The sequence below is a fragment of the Triplophysa rosa genome, linkage group LG12 (genome assembly GCF_024868665.1).
Source record: "Triplophysa rosa linkage group LG12, Trosa_1v2, whole genome shotgun sequence".
Lineage (NCBI taxonomy): Eukaryota > Metazoa > Chordata > Actinopteri > Cypriniformes > Nemacheilidae > Triplophysa > Triplophysa rosa.
The window spans coordinates 18929790-18954254 of NC_079901.1; the positions used below are offsets into that span (position 1 = coordinate 18929790).

Here is a 24465-nt window from a genome sequence, read left to right on the forward strand (position 1 = left end):
TTACCCAAAAATGAAAATTCTGTTGTCATTTCCTCACCCTTAAGTTGTTCCAAACCCGTATCAATTCCTTTGTTCTGCAGATAAAAGATTCCGGGGCACCATTGACCTAAAACTGTTTTCAAAATATCTTTGTCTTCAACAGAACAAAGAAATTAAGGTTTGGAACAACTTGACAGAATTGGGTGAACTACAAGAACGTTCAAGTGAAAAGGCGTGCTATTTTAGAAGTTATTTCAGAATAGCGATAATAATTAAATATGATTTGTATGTATGTGTGTCGTGCGATAATAAAAAGCAATGCAGTAAAAAACAAACATTAGACTGTGACTTACGTTTTTTAAACCTATGAAAGCATTTATTTAATTTAATCTGAATGGCTGGCAAACAAAACACAACCAAAACTGGTTAGTCATTCACAAAAACTTCATAAAAATAATAAAACCACCACATAAATGCTTCTTATTAATCAACAGATTTTATTTACAGAAAGAACAGAAGTATATGTGTGGACTGTTGTCATCACATTTTAAAAAGCGGTATCTTTTCCCCTTTCTTTAGAAAGCAGGCATTTACAAATAATTTGACTTTTTTTAAACCATAGACCAATCATGGAAATAGAGACAAAACCTTAATTGATCTGTTGCGATGTTCTTGCAAACTTTCCCGACCGTACCCCTTCACTAAAATCTTTTGATTAATCATTCGTCTACAACCCCGCTGCAACCTTGGTGTTTCAAAATAAATGCTAAAGAGAAAAACAGACATGAATCGATGCAATGGACTCTGAAGGAAAAAAAGAGCACACAATGTTGGAGTTTTGAGAGTGCAATTAGTACAATGGGTAGATAAATAAAACAAAACTCTAAAACCGGATATGACAACATAAATGTTATACTAAAAGAAATATTGTGGAAAATCTCCCTTCTCTATACCACTACCTTGCCATAGTCCAACACGTAAATCTACATTAAGGTCTAAATATGTAACAGAATCTGTGACTGTGGAAGATCGTTCCAGGTCATTTCCTAGGTCAAATTGTTGCTTGTGTTGAGTTTAAACCGTGTGTCTCTTCTATATTTGTGAACCTAAACGTTTGCTAAGTGGAAAATCTGCAGTTTAACAAAGGGTGTACATGGGCTAGATGGGCAAACAGCAACATATGAAAAAGAAGGTTAAAAGAAATATAAAAAGTTACCCCCTCCAAAAAAAGCACAATGGGACATACAAATGACGGTCAGTTTTAATGCACACTTCAAAGCAGAAGTCTGTGGCTACCTCCCCATCCACTGTAAAGAAAGCTGTATGAGATCGTCTGCCCATGCATCGGAACAGCAGTAAATCAGGACAAATACATTTTTTTGTACTAATGTGCATTTAAATTCACAAATTGCCTGCAGTTCTCTTGCTTGCTTTGTTAATATATGCTTTAGTTTATCATTTTTTTATTCCTAAGACTGTGTCCTTTACATGAAAAATGAATTGGTCTTGGCAGAACATCGAGTTGTGTTCACTCTTAAATTCCACTTTTTTCTTCCCCAACCCCCCCACACATTTCTAGACTTCGATATTGTTTCCGGCGTAAAGCCTGGTCCATGTTCGGGCTGCAAAAGACAAAAATACACAATTAATACACATCCCTACTTCAGTTTAAAACAAAGTCACATGACAATGAATGTGTCCTTGGACACATGCTGGAGAAAAAACTATTCTAAGGTGAATGTGCCAGGTTTTACATCACACTCAAAACCAAATGTAAATCAATTATTTAGTGTACCTGCGCACCTAATTTGACAACTAAGTGTGTGAATATTGCTTCTTGCATAGCCATTGTCGTGGAACATGCAATATCAAAACGTCCACATAAGAACTGGATTCAGACCTTGAAGAGATTCTCACTGAGGTACTTCCATCAACAGGGCTTTAAAGCGGCCGTGCAACGGCGTTTCATGCATTCGGAGTTATTTACGATGTTAAACGTGTTGTCATCTCATGCTTGACATGGTCAACTTGTCAAAAAACGAGTTGGACGTATGGCATAGTATTTCTGTGTTCGATACACTCCCCCCAAGTTTTTTTCGAAAATGACAATCCGTTTCGTAACAACTTTTCTTAGTCACTTATTGGACAATTCTCCCGGAAAAGCAAGCGGCACGCCCATGCTTCAACCAAGGACAGCGGGAGAAGGAGCATGCGCACAAGTCACTTTCACTTGCGTGCAGGAGAGAGTGAAAGCACTACGTTCGCGAAGTTCAGCTGTATTTGTTTGTTCACTGCATTTGGGTGATCAGTGTTATATAAACGGTGGATATAACGCTGGATTTGGATCTAGTTTGAATCTGATAGATGGAACGGCGGTCCCAGCGATAAAAGATGTCGGACATGAACCGCATGCGATAAGTGAAACTGATGTCCCTCCCACACACGTCGTATGTTTTCGGAAATAATCGTACAGCTGTATCTGTCTTTTATAAATGTGATCAAACTAAAGACTCTACAGATATTTGAAGGGTGCGATACTATTCTGTAAGTACTCAAGATTAACATGAGAAATGCAGAAACTGTCTGAGATACGGCCGCTTTAAAAGCACCAGGAAAACCACAGATGAAAATGAAACAAACAGATAAACTGCTAGTCAAACCTACTCCTCACGATACCCTTTAACCTACTTAAACCAGTACAGTATAAGAAGTGCAGTTTCAAGAACTACATTACCCATGAAAAAAAAATTCTGTCATGTGATTGTCATTTTAAACTTTCTTCCATAGAACACAAAACATGTTTTGCAAAATTCCAGTGCTTTTTCGTCATTCAGGGTCATAAAGGTCAAACAAAGCAACAAACAAATCACAAATGAAAGTAGTCCATATGACTCAGTCATGTGCTACATTCAAAGTCTTCTAAAACTACACGACAGACACGTTACGCCCGGTTAACTACGAGGCACCTGAAAACAAAAGTTTCAAAGTCTCATGGGTTTGGAATGATGAGGGTGAATGTATGACTCCATCACTCACCTGTCTCTATGGCTTGAGCTTCATTAGTCTTCCACTGCTCTGCGACATCATTTGCTAGAGGATCATCAGGGTTGGGAGCACTTAGTAATGCCTGGATTGATAGCAGCACTGTGCGGATCTGCAAGGCCGGAGACCACTTATCTGCATGGAATCACACCATCAAAAACAAAAGATGAGAAAAAGAGCTTTAGAAGAAAAGTATAAGCAGTTCAGCATCGTATTGTCAAAGAGCATAGTAAAGCAGAGAAACATCATCTTGTGGGAGGGTCAATTTTGTAAGTGATTAATAGTCGTCTTAATATTCCTCAGAGGTAAAGATAAAAACAAACTTTGTCTAGATAACCAACACTTATTCATTTCCCAACCCCCCAAATTACACAAGTGATAAAATCCTCTATGTATAATTTTTCTAGTACTAATAATACATATAACTAGACTACAGCTTACAAAACTGTCTGTTATTTTGTTTAAATGTTCGCTGAATCTTGAAACAAATGTCAAATTATGTAAAATCTTAATCTGAAATTATTGCAAAACTAATGACATGTCCCATGTCTCAAAAACAAGCATATTCCATTTCAACAGAAGTAGACTGTTAAACACAGACAACCTGTATGGGAAAATCATTATATACGTAGACAGACCTTACAGATTTTCAAGATAGAATATAATCATCTCTCACCTTTCAAAATATCTAGACATATTCTTCCCAGCTTGTCTACATTGGGGTGATATATTTTGGTCATGAATCGTACTTTCGGAGCTGCCATGGGATATTCTTCAGGAAGAAATAGTTCAAGTTTAAATGTTCCACCCTCAAACGGGGAGTCTTGAGGTCCGGCGATGACCACGTGGAAGTAGCGAGCGTTCCCTTCATCCGGCTCTGCTTTTATACCAGGCACTGGTTCTGCCAACAAGCGCTGTGTTTCCTACACACATGGAAAAAAGATCAATCAGCCTGGAACAGGATGCAGCTGAAAAATCCAACATGTCATTTTTATTTTTTGTTCCAAAATGGCCAATGGCATATGTAAGTAAGCGATAAGGTACGAGAGGCTGTGCATATAGTGAATAAAGCACAGCTGTTGACCAATCAGAATCAAGGACTGGAACTAGGCTAGCTGTTTTATAATTTTGCTTACAGATTTTTTATTAGATAAAACCTTACCTTTCAAGGGGCAAAATCTAATGTGTTTGATCGCACAGTCTATACTCGTAGTGCTCACAGACATTTTGCCTGACATTAGACTTTGCATTACTCAGAGAGAACCTCAGTGTTTAATATAATACACGATTGTTAACCTGCCAGCCATTAACATTAAATCCACCACTCAAGTAAGGCACAATGCTGAACCTTAAACTCTTTGGAAACACACACCCATATGACTAACAAGACTGACAATCTGATATCACCTGTGGAAAGCCTTAGTCTGGAAACACTGTTCATCTGAGAACTGCCATAATATACACAAGCCCTGAAAGACTGCCTACTTGCCATATGAGACCAAAAAAACTGACAGAGCAATTACATCGCACATAACATCCCATATTAAAGGAGCAGCATGTAATAATTTTACTGTTAAATCAAAACAATACCTTAATATGTCCATAAGCATTTAGGAAACGTGCTAAATTCATATATTGGTTTGTCCAAAAAACAAAGCTATAGCCAGTTATTCCACTCTGAAATGTGCCAGAATGTTTTTGTTTTGGTCCTTGTGACCCCGCCCACTGACGACTTACCCACTAGTGTATTTTGACAGCTCGGTTGCAAGTTGGCGACAATCACAGCATATTGCAGAAAACAAGGAGGCGTGGCTTTGGATGGTGATTCACGAGAGGAAGGAATTGTATGATTGCACTGCTAGCAGGCAAACCTTAGTATTTTCCAAATGATCTAGTCTGCCTTTAACTCATATTGTTATGAAACCACTTTACCTCCATTTAACATGCAAGTAGGGCTGAAACGATTCCTCGAGTAACTCGAGTTATTCGAATACAAAAAATCATCGAGGCCCTCGTTTAATCCATTCAACTACAGTACACACGGAGCACTGCGTTTCCCCACGGACCGTTATTACTGACGCACAGCCCGCTAAACTCTATTCATGTTACGGGGTTCTCAAGTCTCCCGCATTCACCGTGAGACACACGCATTTTAATCTGTTCACACTTATTTCTCATGCTGATAAATAAGTGATAACTTATTGAAATGGTGAACTGCTATTTTACTTGGTTTTAGTCTATTTTGCGAGTGAAACTTGTTTTCCGGCTGCATTGAGTCCATCAAACTAGATGCGGACTTGTGGACGCCGAATCATGTTATTTACACATGTCATCTGGCTGTTCTGCGTGAATGAACTGCACAGTTTAAAGTGCTACACGCATGATGCTCGTGAATTTGTCTGCGTCTGCGCTTTATGAGGACATGAACTTCATCTCCAGAGTTGCTCTGAGAGTTTATTCAGAAAATTTTACTGAGTGAAGCTAACACTAAAAAATAAGCGTCTTCCGACGACCTGCCAAAATAAAAGTCCGGGTAACTCAGTATTTTTATGTGGACAAATATATTACTATTTAATATTAAAAAAAGAAACTAAAACTAATTTAGATAAACTAAATGCATCAAGCATAAGCTGAAGTTAGTTGTTTAGCTTTGAAATTATTCTTTCTATTTTTATTAATGTTTCATATGTATACATTTGTATTAGGCCTATATTGCATTTTGAATGTAATATGGCAATGGAATGTACTAAATGGGTTTAGTTTTCACAGATATTAATGTATGCAATTTCAGCAATAAATATGATAATTTTTCTAAAAAGGAAACAAATTAGTTGTTCATTTTAAGAGACCTGTCTTATTTTCTCTTGTATATTTAGTATTGCTCTTTAATAAAGAAAACGTACTTATTATCCGAATACCCGATTAATCGATGGAAAAATCAGTAGAATACTCGATTACTAAAATAATCGATAGCTGCAGCCCTACATGCAAGTATGAACGTGAACCAAATAAACAGATAAACAGACTTTTCATATATTTTTCTACTGGTCAAGTTTCCTTTGATATTGATGAAGCAGATTTAATAATACCTGTTATGTGCAACAACAACAAATGTTTTTTTTGTAGTTTACATTGTGGCTTAGGCTGTCACGATAATTAAATAATCGCCTGTTTGCAGTTATATGACCAAACAGAAATTACTTCAGAGAAACACAATTATTGCGCACCATTAGAAAGACAAAGGGGAATTTGGTGTTTTCATGTTAATTTTGTTTTAATTGTGACACAATATGTGACAGTTATTTAACGAAGCACACAAAAATTGTATGACAATTAGTCATAATAATTGTCAGAGCCCTAAAACAGACAACTAATAATCTCAAAAATTCAGCAGAGAATTAATCATAAGTGATCAATCATGATTCATCGCATGTAGAATAAAAGTTTGTGTTTACATAGGTTAATATATGTCTGTGTATTGTCCATGTTAATGTTGTATTTATAAACACACACACATACATGCATATATTTAAAAAAAATGCAAAATATAAAAGTTAATAAACGTTTATATATACTTTCAATGATTGGTAAATATAAATAAATACATTCAAATACATATTTCCTAAATATACATACATATATGTGTATGTTTTTGTGCTAATAAATACAAATTAATATGCACAGTACACAGACATATTATATAAACACAAAGGTATTTATTCTGGATGCAATTAATCGTCGTTTGACAGCCCTAGTGACAGGCCTATCTATTGCTTTCCCAAAGGAATCACCACAAATGGACACATCAAAGCCTGTACTGTTTTTTTAACTGCAGAGCTCTCATTTTAGCCTACATATTGTACTCAGAAATACATTCCTCACATGTTTCAGACAACCCACAGAGAAAAACATGCAAAGAAAACGCAGACAGAGAGACGGACTGCCTGTCATGGACTCTTTTGAGGGACCAGCGATCAAAAACGCGTTCCCAGCCCTACCACTATTCACACTCAAACCCAATGCCTCACAACCCTCAATGTCTGTTCTGGGTGTTTGTGTTTGCAGTTGCAATTAAAAGAATACTGTACTCTGAACCACAGAAGAGGGGGACTGATACATTGATTAAAACTGTTCGATGGCATAGGCTTAAATGTTTTGATAGTCTGTCTGGGATTGTTTTGTTTAGTTGTAGTTCTTGTCCACACTGACAGGTCTGCTACGACTACAGAAATAGCTATAGCTTTAAAAAACGAGCGAAAAGACATAGGGGCGGTTTCCCAGACAGGGTTTAAGCCTAGTCTCAGACTAACTTAAATGTGAGATGCCTTGATCGAAAACAACTTGCACTGACATATCTTAAAATATATCACTGTGATTGTTTTGTCTCAAGATGCACACAGTAATATCTTTTTTGTAAAGTATGTTTTTTAAAACAACTTAATTATCCTAATTTAACAAAGGCCTAGTCCTGGTTTAAGCTAATCATTGTCTGGGAAACCGCCCCTTAATGTCTTAACGTATTTTTTTTAATATCCTGAAAGATATGCGTTCAAGAAGTGATTTATCAGGAAGATGCGTCTCGTTTCTTTCTTCATAAATCTGGCTAATTTACCAAATGTCATTGAGAAATTAATAGTAACGTGAAACAGGCGTGTTCTTTAGCAGATTGGGTTCACAGTATTTGACATTTCTGCTGTTTGGGGCCTGCCGTCATTAGCTCGTTTAGCAGCAGAACCGCAAACGTCTTCCCTAGCATACAGGAAGCGAGCGACACGATTTATTTTGTTCAAAATCGTGTCCGTATCGGCCGTATCATCATTTAACGCGTTGAAATTGCGTGTATTATAGCCGGTATATGAAATCGGTTAAAAGTAAATTGTGTTGGCCAATTTTTGCTTTGTTTCACGGCTGGTGGGTAGTTAGCTAGCAGTATCTGGCAGGGTTAGCTCGCACAAAACAGCTCGGGCTCAATGAATGACCGCGAGCGCTCGTGCCACCTTAGCCATTTAACTTGAGTTAGCGTTTCAGGACGATGGGCTTTTGTCACTTTGATTTTAGGGTCTTAAACGGCAATTAATAAGTAATAGGCCCTCCGCCATCTTTCGCCCAGCAGTGGATGTATTTTTAACCCACCCATATTCGGGATCCGAGCGAATGTACCGAAACGGAAGTGGCTAACAAACAGTGCACAGACGCACAAGGCTTTGCCAGCTGTCGTCTTTCTTTGCACGATCATTTCAATGATATGTAAAGACTGCGTGGTATTATAATAAAAAAACAGATACTAATCATGTGCAATGTGTCTCACTTCACGTTTACCTTTATGATCCTGCGGGGCAACCCTGCCATCTTGTCTCGAATGCGGTTTTTAGCTTTGACTCTCGGTGCCTCTCACTTCGTTTGCAGAGACGGCGGAGACGCAGTGCACGCACGCCTTCCGGCGCCTTGCGTCAGTGCGGCCTGACCTCCAGACGCACGCGGAAACAATACGATATGGTACATGTAGTTTTGTAGTCATGGAAGGCTTCATAGGCAAACTACACATCCAAAAAAATCATACATTCATAAAGTGTTTTATGTGAAGTTGTAATTGCAGTTTTTGTTCTCAGTCGGTATGCTTTTACTAAATGGGGATTGCTTGCTTATGGGAATTGTAGAAATAAAATAAAACCACAAACTGTGTGGAAATTCTCTCTCTCTCTCTCTCTCTCTCTCTCTCTCTCTCTCTCTCTCTCTCTCCCCCCCCCCAATACCTCTTTCATTTGAATATGAGGCACTGTCTTTTGGTGAGAGTAGATGCCACACAGAAATAACATTAGAACAGCTTCACAGAGGTCTAAAACGAGCCTTTCAAAAGCTTAAGTGGACAGAAAGAGCTCAACATCACAGATATGAAGATTCTCCAGATACATAGACCAGGTATGTTTTGTGCTGGAAGACACTATTTTTTTTAATCACACATCAGAGGTTGTGGTAAAGGCATAACTTATAAAATATGAACTTTCTTTATGTTTGTATGTATTATTTTTTATATCATAACTCGTTATAATTATTGTTTAAATCAACATATTGTTTGAAAGAATATACTGTAGATAGATAGTTTGTATAAAACCATTGCTGAATCTGAATCTGATGTTTAGTGTCTTTTTTACTATTTATTTACACATTTTTCTTTATGAGTTCTCTGTTAAACTCAGAAATGGGGATGGAAGCTTAAATAAACAGACAGAAACAATATATATAAGTATATAAGGCATGTAGTAAAAATACCATAGTATCATGTTATTTTGACAAAACGTCATTTTGTGTATAACATTAATAAAATTGGGAAATATAATACATTACACTACACATTGACACATTAAGAAATAAAAAAAAAACATACAAAATTAAATAATTTTAACCACTATACAAAAGCTAGAAGAAACATTGCATGGTAATTAACATGCTGAAAATCTTTCTTGTTTGTCAATTGGAGGTTAAAAGACAAGAAAAATGACCAATGACCCTTAACTAATTGACACTTCTTTTATTATGTCTCTAATGCGTATCATAGTCCTCAGTGAGCTCTTCGTCTGATTAACTGATGGGGTCTTTATATGACCATAAACTCTCCCATGGATCTGCACCTTTGACATATGCCTTTGTTCCAGCACATAGGAGCAGATGAACCAATGTCTAATCTATTGCCTTTTTCCAGTGCACACTGTGAACAGACAATGCCAGCTGAATTAGAGGGACTCATGCTTCCACTAAGCACCTGATATGAAAGGCAGAATATGTTCTGACAGTGCTAAACCTAACTTCCCTACAGTTCAATACACATTACTTTAAAGTATTTTGTAAACTTCAGTGACTGATTCAAAAAAGAGTGATAATATGATGATCATCGATAGCAACCGTAATACATTTGTTAAATTAGATGATTCATGGCACTAAACACAAGATAAATTGTGCAAAATAACATATTCGTTTTTTTCTACAGCGGGTGTGATGGTATGGAGACCATGCAGAACTGAGTCTTTCCTGACTCTTCTCATTTATCTGGGCTGTGTCACTCCCCTTCACATTGGTCCGATGATATCAAGCCCACGCTCGGCCTTCTCTGCCACACGTAGCAGCAGTGCGCTGGGTGGCACTCACCGAACCGTGACCTTTGACCGGCTCCTTGTCAACATTGGTGATGACTTCAACCCAGATACAGGTCGTCTCCGTTGCCGCTTTCCGGGCGCATACTACTTCTCATTTACAGTTGAAAAGTTTCCAGAAAAGATGCTGTCGGTCATGTTGGTGAAGAACGGTTTGGAGGTGCAGGCCATGGCGTACGACGGATACAGGAACCAGGGCCGCAAAGTGCACAGTCAAAGTGTCCTGATCAGTCTGAAGCTCATAGACACGGTTTACCTGCTGCTTCAGGAGAGCCCCAACTATGCCATCTACAGCAACGTCGGACCGTACATCACGTTTAGCGGTTATCTGGTCTACCCAGAATCCACATCCTCTGTTGGGTATCTCAATAACCACCTGTCTCCTCCAGGGCTCCATCTTCCAGGTTGTCCTCCCCCTGTAGACCCTCAATATAACTGGAGAAGAAGAGGAGCCCATGAGGAACCACGCTCTGCCTTTTCTGTCGCGAGGACATCATCTGCACTGGGGAAAAGCAAAGGCCGTCGGGAGAGAGAAGCTCTCACATTTGACGTGGAGTACGTGAACATAGGTGGCCATTTTAACAAAACATCAGGACGTTTCACCTGCCACTTTCCAGGTGCGTATTACTTCGCGTTCACAGTGGGAAAGCACCCTCGCCGGGCAGTGTCGGTGAAACTGATGACAGGAAGAGAAGTGAAGGCCATGGTGTTCGATGAAGACACGTCTCGGAGGAGAGAGATGCAAAGTCAGAGTCTACTGTTGCCACTGAGGAGAGGAGAAACCGTCTGGCTGTACAGTCAACAGGATGAGGGCTATGCCGTTTACAGCAACCAGGGACGCTACACAACCTTCTCTGGTTTTCTCGTCTACCCTGATAGTGAATCATTAGACCGAAATTTCTCTTGAGACCCTGAGCCAGCTGTAGCGCTAAATGATTAATGTGTGTTTTTTAACCCTTTGTTTTTGTACTAAAAGTGTCAATGGTTGCATTCCTCTTGCTAATGTTGTGTGTTTTTATACATTAGTAAAATATATAACTTAATATTCATTACTGTATTCATGTCAGGTACTTATTCAGTGTAATTGATTACATGTACTTGTATGTCAAAAAAGATTATAATGTAAAGAATATTGTTTCATTCTTGGATAACCTTTAATAAGCACAGTGATAACTTTCAGTAATAACATAAAATAAAAATAAATCATTTACAAATCATTCTACATAATGTAAAGAACGTTCTTTCTCTTTAATACTGACTGATTACCATGTCAAAGATTGAAATTAATGTTTAGAAAGCCAACTTTTGGTATTTTTTTATATTATAATAATAATCAAATATTGTAAAAAAAAACATAGATTCCATAAAGTCCTTATTTCACTATTTAATTATAAATAAAAACTTGAAGAGTGTATCTCAAAAACTATCATATAATATTATTTATCTTATTATTTATCTCACAATTACATTTTAAACCATTTCACAGACAGGGTTACATTTATTCTTATCCAAATAATATACTGATCTCCACTGATCTGTTAAGCATTTTATATCACTTTTTGGTAACTAACTTAACTGTATTCTACAAACCTATAGTTACAATTTCCTGTAGCCTATAATTAATAGGCAGGTTATATTAGTGTGATTGTTTGATACTTTTATGTTGTTATTGACAAAATGCTGTTCCAGAATTAATCTGAGTTTGTCTAATATGGCTAGAAGAAAAAATTAGCATTAGTATACCACGTTTCAACCTATGTTCCTATCACATTATCAAATTGGCCTTCATAATTAACTGTAGTTGTAGCGTATTATTTATTAAAATACAATGCTAAAATACACATTCCTAATTTTATTTTGCTATCTTTTATTCCTTATGTCAAAGTGTTAAGTTACCCATTTGATTTGTATGAATGTTGGATTGAACCAGAAACTGAACTGGATTTATTTAATTGTTTACTGGTTTAACAGCGTCACATCATACTGTCAGATCAATCTTGATGAGGAATCAACCTCACAGTAAAGATAGATTCTGTGCCGTGATTATTAACATTTTCAACATTGCCAAAACATTTAAATAGCAAAGCAAGGCATAGCAATACAAAAAAACACTACTATAGAGTAAACAGAATAATAAATAGAACACTACATAATAATATTAACAAAGCAATTATGTATATTATAAAATAAATGTAATACATTCGATAGCAAAATAAATAAAACATGGCAAGGGTATTCACTTCATATTTCTAATAACATCATATGTATTTTAAACTCACAGTGCAAACTTGTGCTCTAGTAATTGTAAAGAAGGGAAGGTACTTGAGGAAACACATTTAAAGGCTCGATGTGAGATGGCATTAATCATTCCCCCATGTTTTCAGCTTGGTAATCTTGGTAATTTTGGTAATCTTGGTCATCATGGTCATCATGGTCATCATGGTTCTGTGGTTCACTTGACTCACTTGAGACGCGTGAAGCCTATTCAGATTTATATATGGTTATTTTCACAGTGTGTTACTAATGCCATACAATCTTCAGAAAATGATCCATTAACTGACCTGAAATTTTTTATTAGCTTTGGTGCGTTTCGTGTAATCTTTGGTGTCTGTATCCACATATGCCACAAAATGGATCAATGTATAGATTCTGAAATAAAACATCACAAGAGCTTATCTAACTAGTCACTGACAATATTTACCAACATGTAATTAAACAATATGTTATTTTTAATTATTTATTATAAAATTATAGGCTTGTTTATAAATATGCTAAAATATGATTAACCCATTTTGTGGCATGTTTTGTTACCTGTGGTATATCATTGCAAAAAACTGCAGTATTAGCAATGTAGCAAAGCCCAGTAGAAACATCAGCGCAATGGGATCAAGCGAAAACATTTCTGTCGCGGACTGAGTCCCATTGGGATAAAGCTTTGGGATCTTTATGGACACTGTGTCACCAATAGCTTGAAGGACGAAAGTTGCCACTAACCAAAGCGCATTGCAGAAGAAATATGCAAATGTCACCTGTATGGAAAAAGAATGAAGGATCTTATTGCCACAGTTTTGACAATTTTCATAAGCTTCCTGTCACCACATTTAAAACCACTCAAAGTCATGTTTGCACACGCTCACCTTATTTCTAAGTTCTATCAGATCGTTCGCAACTTTTTCCTGTTGTTCTTTATTTTCTTTAAGTGGCTCTAGATATCTAGCCTGCAGATCTGTCCAGAACTCTGTTTCTTCCTATCACAAGAAGACAAATCACAGCTATTACAATCAATCAACAGGAAGAACATTAAAATTATGTTTTCAAGGATTATTCTTACCATCGTGAGTGTAGTCTCAGACAGTGGAAAACTGTAAGGTTTCTCCTGCAGACGTTCAATCCAACCTAGCGAAATTAAACATAAGAGTTCACTACTCATTCCTCTTAAAAGAAAAATATGAGTATGGACGGCACGCAGTACTTACTTTGATATGGACCTTGTGAGTACTCCTCTGAACTAGAGAGTAAGAATAAACAATTTTACTATCAGTCCAAGTATATTAATATAAATCTTTAATGAAATAACCAAGATATTATTTAACCTTAATTAAAAAACAGAAAAGACAGAAAGTGCCATGAAATAGTATGACCATAATCTGTTGATGTTTTTACCTTTCTATGCCTATAGGAACTTCAACTTGTGGCGTTTCAGTCATTGTTATGGTTTCAGCTGCTGCGTCCTCCTTCATAACTTCATAAGATGTCAAGCATGGACATTTACAACATGCGGCCTGCATGACCTGCTTCTTGATGGCTTTGACAGCTGAAGTCTTAGTTTGCCCACTGCTTTCACGTGTACCCCAAGTGACAATGTTCAGGTTGACCATGGAGTAAATAGCTAACAGCAGATAGCCACTAGGAATGCAGAGGAAGTATAAAAGTCCATAGATGACCAGTGAGAACTCCTGAGGGTGCAGAGCAGCCGTGATGAAATACAACACCACCATGCCAATGAGAAACAGGCCACTCGGGGTCATGAAAGTGTTATTCCTAATCAAATCACCTGTGAGGGTTAACGGAAGAAAAAGATTTCTATCAAAAAAGCCTGTTCCTTTACCTGGAAGTTTAAGATTAAAACATAGTTACCTATGATTGAGAGAATCGTTCCTGCCATGAGAAATGCGTAGAAAACGCTCATGACTGCTGCGATAGAAATCTGTGTGTCAGGTTTTAGTTTGAAACACAGTATCATGTAGACAGCAGGGGGCACTACAGCCAATAGAAGAGCCCAATTTCCAGGTGTCCCGAAGATGAACATAAAACTTCCTGTAATATAAAACAAAGCGGTCAATAATAAATAATACACAAGATTGTTGTCATTTACTGTGTGAATATCGTTCTCACAAAACACTACCAAGCACACTAAACAAAGGTATATAAATATTGTTGTTTACTGAAAGTATTATTTTTTAATAAGCATTAATTAGTAGCAAAGATAAATCCACAAATATCCTCAACTCACCAGATATCATCAGACAGACAGTAGCAGGGCCCAAGATGGACGCTCCTGTGCTAAGAACCTGGTACAAAATGAACAGTTTGGAAATGGAGCTGTTTTTCTCAGAAGTCAGACTTCCTGAACCCAAGAGGTCGATGGTGTTGGCCATGGTTGAAGGTCCCCAGCGTCTGCGCTGATTGTAGAATTCTTTAAAATCCTGCGGAGCGTTCGTGTAGGCATCAGAGGCCGCGCAGTACTCCACCCTCCATCCCTGCTGCAGCAGTAAAGTGCACAACCAGCGGTCCTCACCTGACATCACAACACAGATTGAGTTAGAGGTGAATTTGTTTAAGGATCAAAACTTCTGTCAGTGGTTCGCTACAGCTAGGTTACCTTGATCATACTGGACATAGTGACTGGCCTCACTGGCTTTGGTTGAGTATGTCTTCATAACGTTGTCGTCCATGAGCGCGGAGCCTCTGAAAAGACTGAAACATCCGGGACTGCACAGGACACAACCAAGCACGTGCTCGGCAGACTTTTGAAGCCAGTGGCCTACCGCGTATTCAAACTTCTGATACCACACCATGGGACCTTTATTAGAGATAAGAACATTTTTCAAAATTGATTTATACAGTTGTACTATCTATAGATAAACAGTAACTCAGTGGATATAAAATGTGTCTAAACATGAATTATAAGACAACGTTTTGTTTATTTTATCCCACCTGGACCTGTTGGGTGAATCCTGCCACAGGCAGCACCAACCTCTGGGTAGAGTTTAAGTCTGTCGATCAATAGCATCACTGCAGATGGCTGAAAGTCAGTATCACCATCCACAGCCAGAATGTATGTGTTCTCTTTCTCTTTCTGAAAAACACAGTCAAACATGATCAATACTGGCCGATAGTGAAGGAGCGTCATGTCCTACTCCTGAGAGTCTCCAGGAGCAAGATGAAAATTGTTGTATAGTGATGTTAACAATCATCTAAGTCGACTTACCTTAAAAGTATTCTCTAGGAGATTCTTTTCCGCACCTTCCTCAAACATTTTGTAGTATTTTCCGTTAAGTCTCCAGCCAAGAATGTAGTAAAGATACATGATCTGTCAATAAATAAGATTGATGAAATTCTTTTTTTAATAATAGAAAGCATATTGTTCATAGCTGTTTTCGCTGTAATAAATAGTACCTGAGACCATCTTTTTTTGTGACGGATTTTTTTCTTGTCTTTGAGGTGAATGGTCAACACGTTGCCTTTAGGGAGAGTGTATTCCAGCCGACCGCCATATGGAGTGTTTATGATCTTCTGTTCAGGGAGGGGCTCCTTTGTCTTAAACATACACGGCTCGAAATCTCTGAAAATGCTAATGGATGCATAGAAACAACAATTAGAGGTATTGTTTTGTTCACACTCCCAGTAAACACATTAGACTATAGTCCAGTTCTTACGTGTAAACTTCTTTTACTACGTCCGCAAGGGTTTCAGCATATTCATTTGCGTGACGCTCTCTTCCATGATTGACATCCTTAAAAGCATCATCAAAATGTATGTGGAACTCAAACTCCACATCGCTTTTCTTTTCAGTCTTTGGTTTGTATTTGTCTAGCCTATTAGCAAAGCAAATAATATTATTAATGTAGCTGAATTTATGTGCATCTGAAAAAGTTGACTGAACTCAAACGTTGTGTTTACCTGAATATAGAGATGATTATACTCATCATTTCATCATAGTTCTCATGCCACATTGTTCCACACAGAAACACTCTGATGGTTTCCTGTAGTCTGAGGAGAAAAACAAACATTTATTAAGTAACCCATTTTAAATAAACATATTTTTGGTGGTTTAGGAAGGAAGAACACTTACGGTTTCTCTTTGTTTTTCTTTTTGACCTCAAAACGGGTGTTCAGCAACATGGATTGTTCCAGAAAAGCCCCTTCATACATGCGCCGCACAAACAAATCTTTGGTCCTTTCAATTCGTTGGATCTTCAGGTACCAGACATAAATTGTACTTAGAATGAGTCCAAGCCACAAGCTCAGAGCTGAGATGGCCATAAACACCAGTCCTTCTTTCCTCATGTTCACCACAATGTCTCTGGTACACACAGTTCTTACAACGTCCTTTATCATCATGTCCACCCATTTGTCATTAGAATTCTGCTGAATATTCTCACAATAGGTGGAATTCGGTTTAGACTGCAAGGGCATAAATTGAACTGGAACCAAAAACACGATCAATACGACGAATGACAGCAGGTACATGGGCATAACAAAGCTGCGGCGCAGAAAATGCATCTTGCAGGCCACAACCACAAACCAGTGGCACATAGCAGAGGACACAATCTGGGAAGCCACCAGCAAACCAACTGTGGGTGTTTGGAACAAAAACAGTGATGACTTCCAGTCCTGGCCTGACAAAGGGACATAAGCTCCAAGCACAGCCGCAGTAACCAGAATTCTGATCAGACTGGAGAAGATGTCGACCACGTTACGGGACTTCTCTATGTCTCGAGAAATGTCCCCTAGAAACTTGATCCTAAAGAGTGAGCTGAAGTTCTCCCACCAGTTCAGAGAAACAAAGATGGTTCCCACAAAAGCAAGTCCGACTGATATTTTTACCTAAGGAGAACTTACATCTAATATCAAATAACTGATTGCAAAGAGGATGTAGCCCAGGATGATCAGGACAATGGAGCACACAGGTATTATTATAAAGCGTTTCATATCTCCGTTAAAGCACTGAGCGACCACTTGGAACACGGCAGACAGGATACTCACACTGTTCAGAATCATCACATTACTGACAATGTCAAAATGTGGCATGGCTACGATTGTAAGGACTGCAGCTCCGAATGCTACCAGGAACTCTATACCAAGTACCTAGAAAAAAACAGGACATGAAAACACCCTCATTGATAAAGTTAGGCTATTGGGAAAATTCTGTAAAGTCTGTAAAAGTTTTAATGAACAACAGGATCAAATATTATACACATGTGCTTACCAACAAAACCCTTTTAGGAGGTATGGCTGTACTCTTGAACAGGATTTTCCACATACTTTTGATCAGAAGTAGAACATTTGGTGCGACCAAAACAAAGCCAGTGCCTAGTAGCGCTGTCACATTGTGCTCTACAAATGTGGTATTTTTGTTCCCAAAAGTTATCAAAAGCAGAAATGATGTCTGTTAAATCAAAAACAACAAAACAAGTCTAACTGATGTAATATTTATCAGAGAAGGAAAATCTTATACTTCATAAAATAAAATAGGTCAGATTAAATAAAGGAGCTTACTTTACTAAGCAGTGCAAGAGCAAATACAAGTATGGTAACAATGATACACGTGAACCATTTCAAACACCGGGCAGCTGGTTTTGGCTTCTGCTCAACTTGAACGCTTGGGACTTTTCTGCACGTGTCCCATGTTTGTTGTTTGCTAAATAAACAGATAAATAGTGAAAAGATTGTAAAATAAATTCGAGAGAACAAAAGTTGATTAACCTATTGCTGACTTAACAGCACATTTTGTTTCCCTCTATTGCACTTTTAAAACTTTAAGAAATCTGACTTTGAATAATGTGCAAATCTGTTATGTTTTATTAACCCCAGACATATATGCAGTAGGTCTACACACACAGTAAAACGACTAAATCAGCAAAACATGTCTACAAGAAAAAAATATGATGACGGATAATAGCCGAGAGAGAAAGACAGTGGGGAGGATGGTGCGAGCCGCCAGAAAAAAAAGAAGAAAAGTGGGGAGGAACGGACTGCACGGGAAACAGTTGCCCTATCGGACAAAGTTTCCCGCGGTGCTGGGACGCGCTTCAGAAGTGAGTGGCTACAACTTGTAAAATATAATGTTATGAAATTGTAAAACTGTTTCTTACATTTCTTGACGATCATATCAAATGGCGTACCCGCGGTTTATGTTTTTGCTCAACAGTACATTATAAGACAGGGAACAACACAAACAACAACACAAGGCACCGGGAACAACACAAATAACGCGCACCGGCGTTTGTAACAACACCAGCTATGCGTTTATTACAAGGAGCGTTTGGTCTTTTTCTTTTAACGGGACAGAAGGTGTAGGATACTCCGAAATGACATGAACATGAGCGATATTTGTATATACATTTTCGTCAATTGTTTGTAAAAGCAAATAGTATTTGTTATGATGTAATCTGTTATTCTTAAACAGTATTGTTACGATCACTTCAAGTTCTACAAAAAACAGGGGTTAAAACCCCCCTCCCAGCACTGGGTGTCAACTATTAAATAAAGTATAAGTAACAGGAGGCAAATAGTGAAATAATGAAAATGATTCAAACAAAATAGAATAAAATATAGGATAAAAAGAAAAAAATATCTGGATTTGCAAATATAAAGTATATTAGATTAGTGTACAAATGAAGAGGTTGAGATCTCCGTTTTTAAAATAGTTCAAAAATGTATTCCAATTAATATCAATCAAACTGCAGTTGGTTTGTTTTGATTTAAGCCACAATAACTTCAAAAATACAGCTAACTAATACAATAAAACACATTAAAAACATGATAACATAATAAAAAACATGATTTTAGATTTTTTTTAATACGAGGTTATCTCAAATAGTTAATGCATGTTTGCGATATATTCAAATGTTTATGATCATACTTATCAAAAGTTTTAAATAATTGTAGCCCTCTGGTTTGAAATGTATTAATATTACCAAACAAGACAAAAGTGTCGTTCAGGCTATAAAAGTTTTAAAGCAGGAGAGTTTTGGTTAATTACCTGGATTCGTTATTGTCATGCTTTTCCATGGTGATGCCAACGTTCCCTTAAACATCAGCAGAGAAGACTGACTGTAGAAACTCGAGGATCAACATCTGTAGTTCTTAATCACGTGATAGATGTCTGCCTATAGTCTCAGCCCCTAAAGGGTAAATGGTCTTTGATGAACCAACTCAAACCAGATTTTCTTAATAAAAAATGTTAAAACACAACTTTCATTCCCTTATATTTACTTTTATTTATTTGTCAGATTATAAAATAAAACAGACAGCGTCTTACAAATAAGCAAACATAATTTTTCTAAGTCTACTAATTGTACAGTAATACTATTACTGCTGAATTAGCTGTGACACTGCGTGTTTTATTCTGTGTGCCTGACTCATCTTCGGCTCACATTTAGCGTGGTGTCTAGAAAATTCGTTTGAATCATTTATTCATTTGTTTCATTTGATTCGTACACAAACTAGAAGTTATCACTGTACTTTTGAAAAATATGACCCCCGTTCTTTTTAGCTCACAGATTTTATGCTTAGAAAAATGTAGAAAGATTTCTCACACCCATTCAGTCCTATTATTATTATTGTTGTTGTTTTAATACGCAATTTGATGACACGTCACATTAGTAATTATAAATCATCACATGGTTTGTTGTACGTCAGAACACATGTGCTGATGAAGTATTTGGAAATAGGCAGAGCCAAATTCAGTTGAAAAGGAGTTTTAAAGCTATGTAACTCATCTTTTGTAAGATGTGCAATAAAACCATTGTTGTGTTATGTAAGTAATAAACAATGCCTATGTAGGCTACTTGTGTGTATAGATACGTGTATGTGTAAATGTATTTGATTTTCCTTACTTTCTCTATTTCATAACTCTTAAGGTTATATACATCAATCTTTATTTATTCTATATATATTTAACATGTGCTTTTAACATACTTGTACAGCTACAATTCAAATGAAAAAGCGCTAAAAAATAAAGTTAACTTGAGATGTTCAAGAGTTGGTTAATTTATTTTCACCAGTCTGGATTTGATTTGATGAGGCTGGTCGCTTGTCAATTGCACGCATGCCAGCAACAAATAACGTCACATGAAGAAAGCTGGTTCAAGGTCAGGATTTCTCTCCTCTATAATAATGGAGGTAATTATTACATTTTGCGTTTGTTGTGGGAAAACTGCACAAGAAAAACATTACATAGTACAATTATAAGCTGTCATACTGCCATTGTAGGTTGATATATTAGTGGGTACCTCATTATCTTAGAACGTGCGGGAAGACATGCCTGCAATAAGAAGGCGGAAGCATCTATAGATGTCTGTTGTGGCGGCCGTTCACTCCTCTTCCAGGCGCACAAGAATGCGAAGGTCGTCAAAACATGTATTTAGCCCGTCATGTGTGGGGCTCGTCATGTCATATGTGACACTGGACCACAAATCTCAGGTAACATTAGCACAAGAATATTTGTGGCAAAAGCCAACAAAACACTGTATGGGTCAAAATGATCGATTTTTCTTTTATGCCAAAATATTAAGTAAAGATCATGTTCCATAAAGATATATTGTAAGTTTCCTACTGTAAATATATTTGTCAGTGGATAGTATACACAGCAAAATCGCTAACAACAATTACTGCGGTAAGTCCATTGAGAGTGTTAAAACAAACCTGTTTCTTCTTAGCATCGGCCTGCCACAGCGCCTCCAGGGCCGATTCTAAACATTTGGAGGCCCTAAGCTAAATTTATTTCGGAGGCCCCTCACAGCACCCACATCCCCTCCACCTTTAAGAATAAATAAAGTATTTTATTACACTGTGAAAATGTAACAATTTTAACAAGTTAATGATATTAATTAAAAGTCGAATTCAAATTTGAAATTGCTCTAAATAAAATTTAGGGCAGTCATGATTTAATTTGTTGTTATTTATTTTGCAATGATTTTACAGTAACACAGCCATTACTTTTCCACTCTTTTGGATGAGTTTAGAATATAAACTAATAGCCTATATATATTTAAAATAGGGGGAAAAGCACAATTTTAATGTCTTAAAATCAGTCAGCTGCAGAAAAGTGTTTATTCTCTTAATGGACAAGTGTATACTGTAGGTATGTTCCACTTCAAAAGAAAGAAAGAATGACAGACTATTTAGGTCAAAGTAGGGGTTAACTAAATCTTATTTCACCATTTGATTTTACTATGAGGTACAGTGGGTCTATTTAACAGTCCAGTGGCATTTTAACAAAGAAACTGAATAATGTAAAAAAATGAACATTATTCTTCACTGTATTCATTAAATAAACGAATTTAAAATAAAGATACAAAACTTATTTAGTCAAGAGTTCATGATTTTGTATTTTGTTGTTTCATTAACACTGACGACAAAAACAGCAGCAGGTTTTCAGTCTACGTAAGGGATAATGTAATGCAGCCGGTGTAATGCCTGAGAAATGCACCCCTGCCAAATTATGCACCCACCCCAATGGTTAGGGTGAGGATTAGGTGTTAGGGTATAGATTAGGATTAGGTGTGGGGAGGGGTTAGAATTAGCCAATCGGACATCGTGTTATTGAAGGAGGTGCAGAATCTGGCAGGGGTGCATTTCTCGGCACAACACCCTGCCCTGAGCGCCTCTGGTTAGCAAGTTCAAATGATTTTCTCAATGTTTAGATTTTTTGCACCCTCAGATTCCAGAGTTAAATAGGTTAACCTTAGTTCCCGACTTTAATAGTTGTATCTCGGCCAAATATGGTCATATCCATACAAACCATACATCAATGGACAGCGTATTTATTCAGCTTTCAGATGGTGTATAAATCTCAATTTCGAAAAATTGACACACAAGACTGGTGTTGTTGTCTAGGGTCACATATGTGTTCGGCACGTAATGAACCTAGCCTATGTCAAAATACGTGCCTGCTGCAGACGCGTCGAAAGGGTTTATGATGAAATAGACGCTCGCGTTCACAAGACACCCGCTTTGGGGAGATTCACAAATGAGGGGCACACTGCTTTCTCATTTTTTCCCTATGCGCCTAGGAGTTTGAGCTCTCCTGGCGTCTGTCGATGCTAAACAACCATGGGCCTTGCACGCTAGTCGTTGAGACGAGGAGGTAAACAAGGGTTATATGGATTATATGCACGGAAAATACCTTGTAATAACTCTGCTACTAGATTTATTTATGCTGTGATCATCTGTGTCTCCATCGTCACTGATCTTGTCAATATTGGGGGGATGGTTCTTGTCACCCGCGGTACTCATGCGGCATTCTGAAAAGTTGAAATATTTTCAATTTAGAAAAAGGGAGCGTCTCACCGCATCGCGACCTCGTCGCTCCCTATTTGAGCACGCTTGTGTCGCGTCTACATTTAAAACAACAAATATGCGCGCGCAAAAGACGCGAAATGTGAATGCCCCCTACACTTAACTCTGATTACACATGAGCCTAAGCGAATATCTATCAAACGCGAGCGTCTCTTTTATCATAATCCCTTTCGACAATATAATCCTTTTCGATTTTTACATGATGCGCGATGCACATATTCACATGACTCGCCAAACACATGTTTTGCATTCCTGCGCCCTCGGACAAGGAGTCACCTCTCCCCAGGGGCGCCGGGGGATTAGGGCGATTCTAAGGGCACACGCACTTCAGCGGAAGGCTTCGGCTCCGCCCCTCACGGCCTTGCAGTGCAGAGTGGACTTCAAAAGAGGATAAGGTGTGTGTATTTACTGCTATTTGTTGTGACATCTGCATATGTGCAGTTCTTTGTTATAAATGCAGTTTACTTAATGTGACGCTGGAGCAATATAATACAGTTTCCCATCACTGTAAAGTTTTCACTCCATTCGCCTCTCATCAACACATTATTGTTTACCTCTGAATAAAGCGCTTCACAACCATGAAGGCATTCTTTAGAGAACGATCCTGATACTATTTCCATTTTTTTATTTGAACTCAGTCTTGCACAGAAGTGACGGACAGCCTTTGTATAAATGGCAAAAAACCTCAAAAATATTCCTTGATAAATAATGACCCAACAGCTATCAATATGAAAGCGGAAAATACATTGATCAAGATTTAATACGAGTGCTTTTATGAAACAGTGACTAGTAAAATTGTAACTAGAAAAGTGACTAAAAGTGTAAAACAAATTTGATGCTAACCATACCTTTATACATACAGTAGGAGCATTTCTTAATTTTCAATGTACTGATAATGTACTGTAAAAATTTGGGCATTGACATTTTGTTTAAAAAACAAACATTTGAATGTTGTAAAAGTAAACACTACGTGTGTTCTATCACATGTGTTTTGACTATACTTTTACTTGAACATTGTACAATTATATTTTTAGGACAAATATATTCGCCTCTGTGGACAGACCAAGGAGCGATCGCAAGGGGCACAGACTAGAAATTAGACAGGGGTCCCAGAATACCTAGCGGCACCGCTGCACCGACCGCCATTGGTCTGTTGACTATGGGCGATGCTGCAAAATTTGGTATTGATCTGACTCCAAATAAATACAGGGCCAGTATCACCGATATCAATATGATACTTTTTACTTTTAAAAGCATGTATTTGAACATGCATGTACTTTCCTGCAGAGTCATGATTTATGGGGTGAATGCATAATCAGTATGCTAAATCAAAATAGTACATTTTCATGAACACTGAAAGATTTTGTAATTTGTGCTCTCAATGTGCCAGTAATTTGTCATGTCGTGACATAAATTTTGTGTTTTGCAAAGTTTGCTGCTTTTGTATTTGTAGATTATTTTTCTACATGTTTCTATGGTATAGCTATTGGAAAACAATGATAAGCATATCTTAAGTTTTAAAGGCGTTTATTGGCAAAAACATAATATATGCATAATAGAGTCAATATTTTCAGTGTTGAGCATTGTTTTTCACAACCTCTGTAATTCGCTCTGGCATGCTGGATGACTGATGGCAATCCTTTCTTGCCTTATTAGTGCTCTGAGTTGATCACAATTTATGGGCTTCTGCTTGCACTTGCTTTTTGAG

At 37.5% G+C, this 24465-nt stretch overlaps 3 protein-coding genes across 3 annotated transcripts; 1 reads left to right on the forward strand and 2 right to left on the reverse strand.

Annotated features, from left to right (window-relative positions):
* Positions 1–328: 328 nt before the first annotated feature.
* Positions 329–8473, reverse strand: ube2na (ubiquitin-conjugating enzyme E2Na). The gene is made up of 4 exons (XM_057347690.1): positions 8341–8473; positions 3698–3944; positions 3016–3156; positions 329–1601 (listed from the first exon to the last, which is right to left on the reverse strand). The coding sequence occupies exons 1-4, from the start codon at positions 8368–8370 to the stop codon at positions 1555–1557; spliced, it is 465 nt and encodes a 154-aa protein (XP_057203673.1). The 5' UTR covers positions 8371–8473; the 3' UTR covers positions 329–1554.
* c1qtnf13 (C1q and TNF related 13) lies at positions 8396–11994 on the forward strand. The gene is made up of 3 exons (XM_057347689.1): positions 8396–8517; positions 8818–8940; positions 10007–11994. The coding sequence occupies exons 2-3, from the start codon at positions 8913–8915 to the stop codon at positions 11074–11076; spliced, it is 1098 nt and encodes a 365-aa protein (XP_057203672.1). The 5' UTR covers positions 8396–8517; positions 8818–8912; the 3' UTR covers positions 11077–11994.
* A 114-nt stretch (positions 11995–12108) lies between these two features.
* Positions 12109–20176, reverse strand: LOC130562592 (chitin synthase chs-1-like). The gene is made up of 19 exons (XM_057347688.1): positions 19438–20176; positions 17952–18093; positions 17662–17841; positions 16525–17540; positions 16353–16442; positions 16109–16267; positions 15849–16023; positions 15661–15762; positions 15387–15528; positions 15052–15252; positions 14683–14967; positions 14307–14486; positions 13833–14223; positions 13646–13677; positions 13501–13565; positions 13307–13417; positions 12981–13198; positions 12731–12818; positions 12109–12650 (listed from the first exon to the last, which is right to left on the reverse strand). Exons 4-19 carry the CDS (start codon positions 16986–16988, stop codon positions 12534–12536), a joined length of 2820 nt encoding a protein of 939 aa, XP_057203671.1. The 5' UTR covers positions 16989–17540; positions 17662–17841; positions 17952–18093; positions 19438–20176; the 3' UTR covers positions 12109–12533.
* Between the last annotated feature and the right edge of the window lie 4289 nt (positions 20177–24465).

What these genes read in the sequence shown, in the direction of transcription:
- ube2na (XM_057347690.1), bottom strand. Translation starts at nt 8,370, where the DNA reads ATGGCAGGGTTGCCCCGCAGGATCATAAAG. An exon ending in TGCCCCGCAGGATCATAAAG is followed by an intron (nt 3,945 to 8,340) that starts GTAAACGTGAAG and finishes CCATGTGTGTAG; the next exon opens with GAAACACAGCGCTTGTTGGC. An exon ending in AGCTCAAGCCATAGAGACAG is followed by an intron (nt 1,602 to 3,015) that starts GTGAGTGATGGA and finishes TGTCTTTTGCAG; the next exon opens with CCCGAACATGGACCAGGCTT.
- c1qtnf13 (XM_057347689.1), top strand. Translation starts at nt 8,913, where the DNA reads ATGAAGATTCTCCAGATACATAGACCAG. An exon ending in TCTCCAGATACATAGACCAG is followed by an intron (nt 8,941 to 10,006) that starts GTATGTTTTGTG and finishes TTTTTTCTACAG; the next exon opens with CGGGTGTGATGGTATGGAGA.
- LOC130562592 (XM_057347688.1), bottom strand. Translation starts at nt 16,988, where the DNA reads ATGTGCCACTGGTTTGTGGTTGTGGCCTGCAAGATGCATTTTCTGCGC. An exon ending in GTTCCTATAGGCATAGAAAG is followed by an intron (nt 13,678 to 13,832) that starts GTAAAAACATCA and finishes CTTACTCTCTAG; the next exon opens with TTCAGAGGAGTACTCACAAG. An exon ending in AAGCTAATAAAAAATTTCAG is followed by an intron (nt 12,651 to 12,730) that starts GTCAGTTAATGG and finishes AAATCTGAATAG; the next exon opens with GCTTCACGCGTCTCAAGTGA.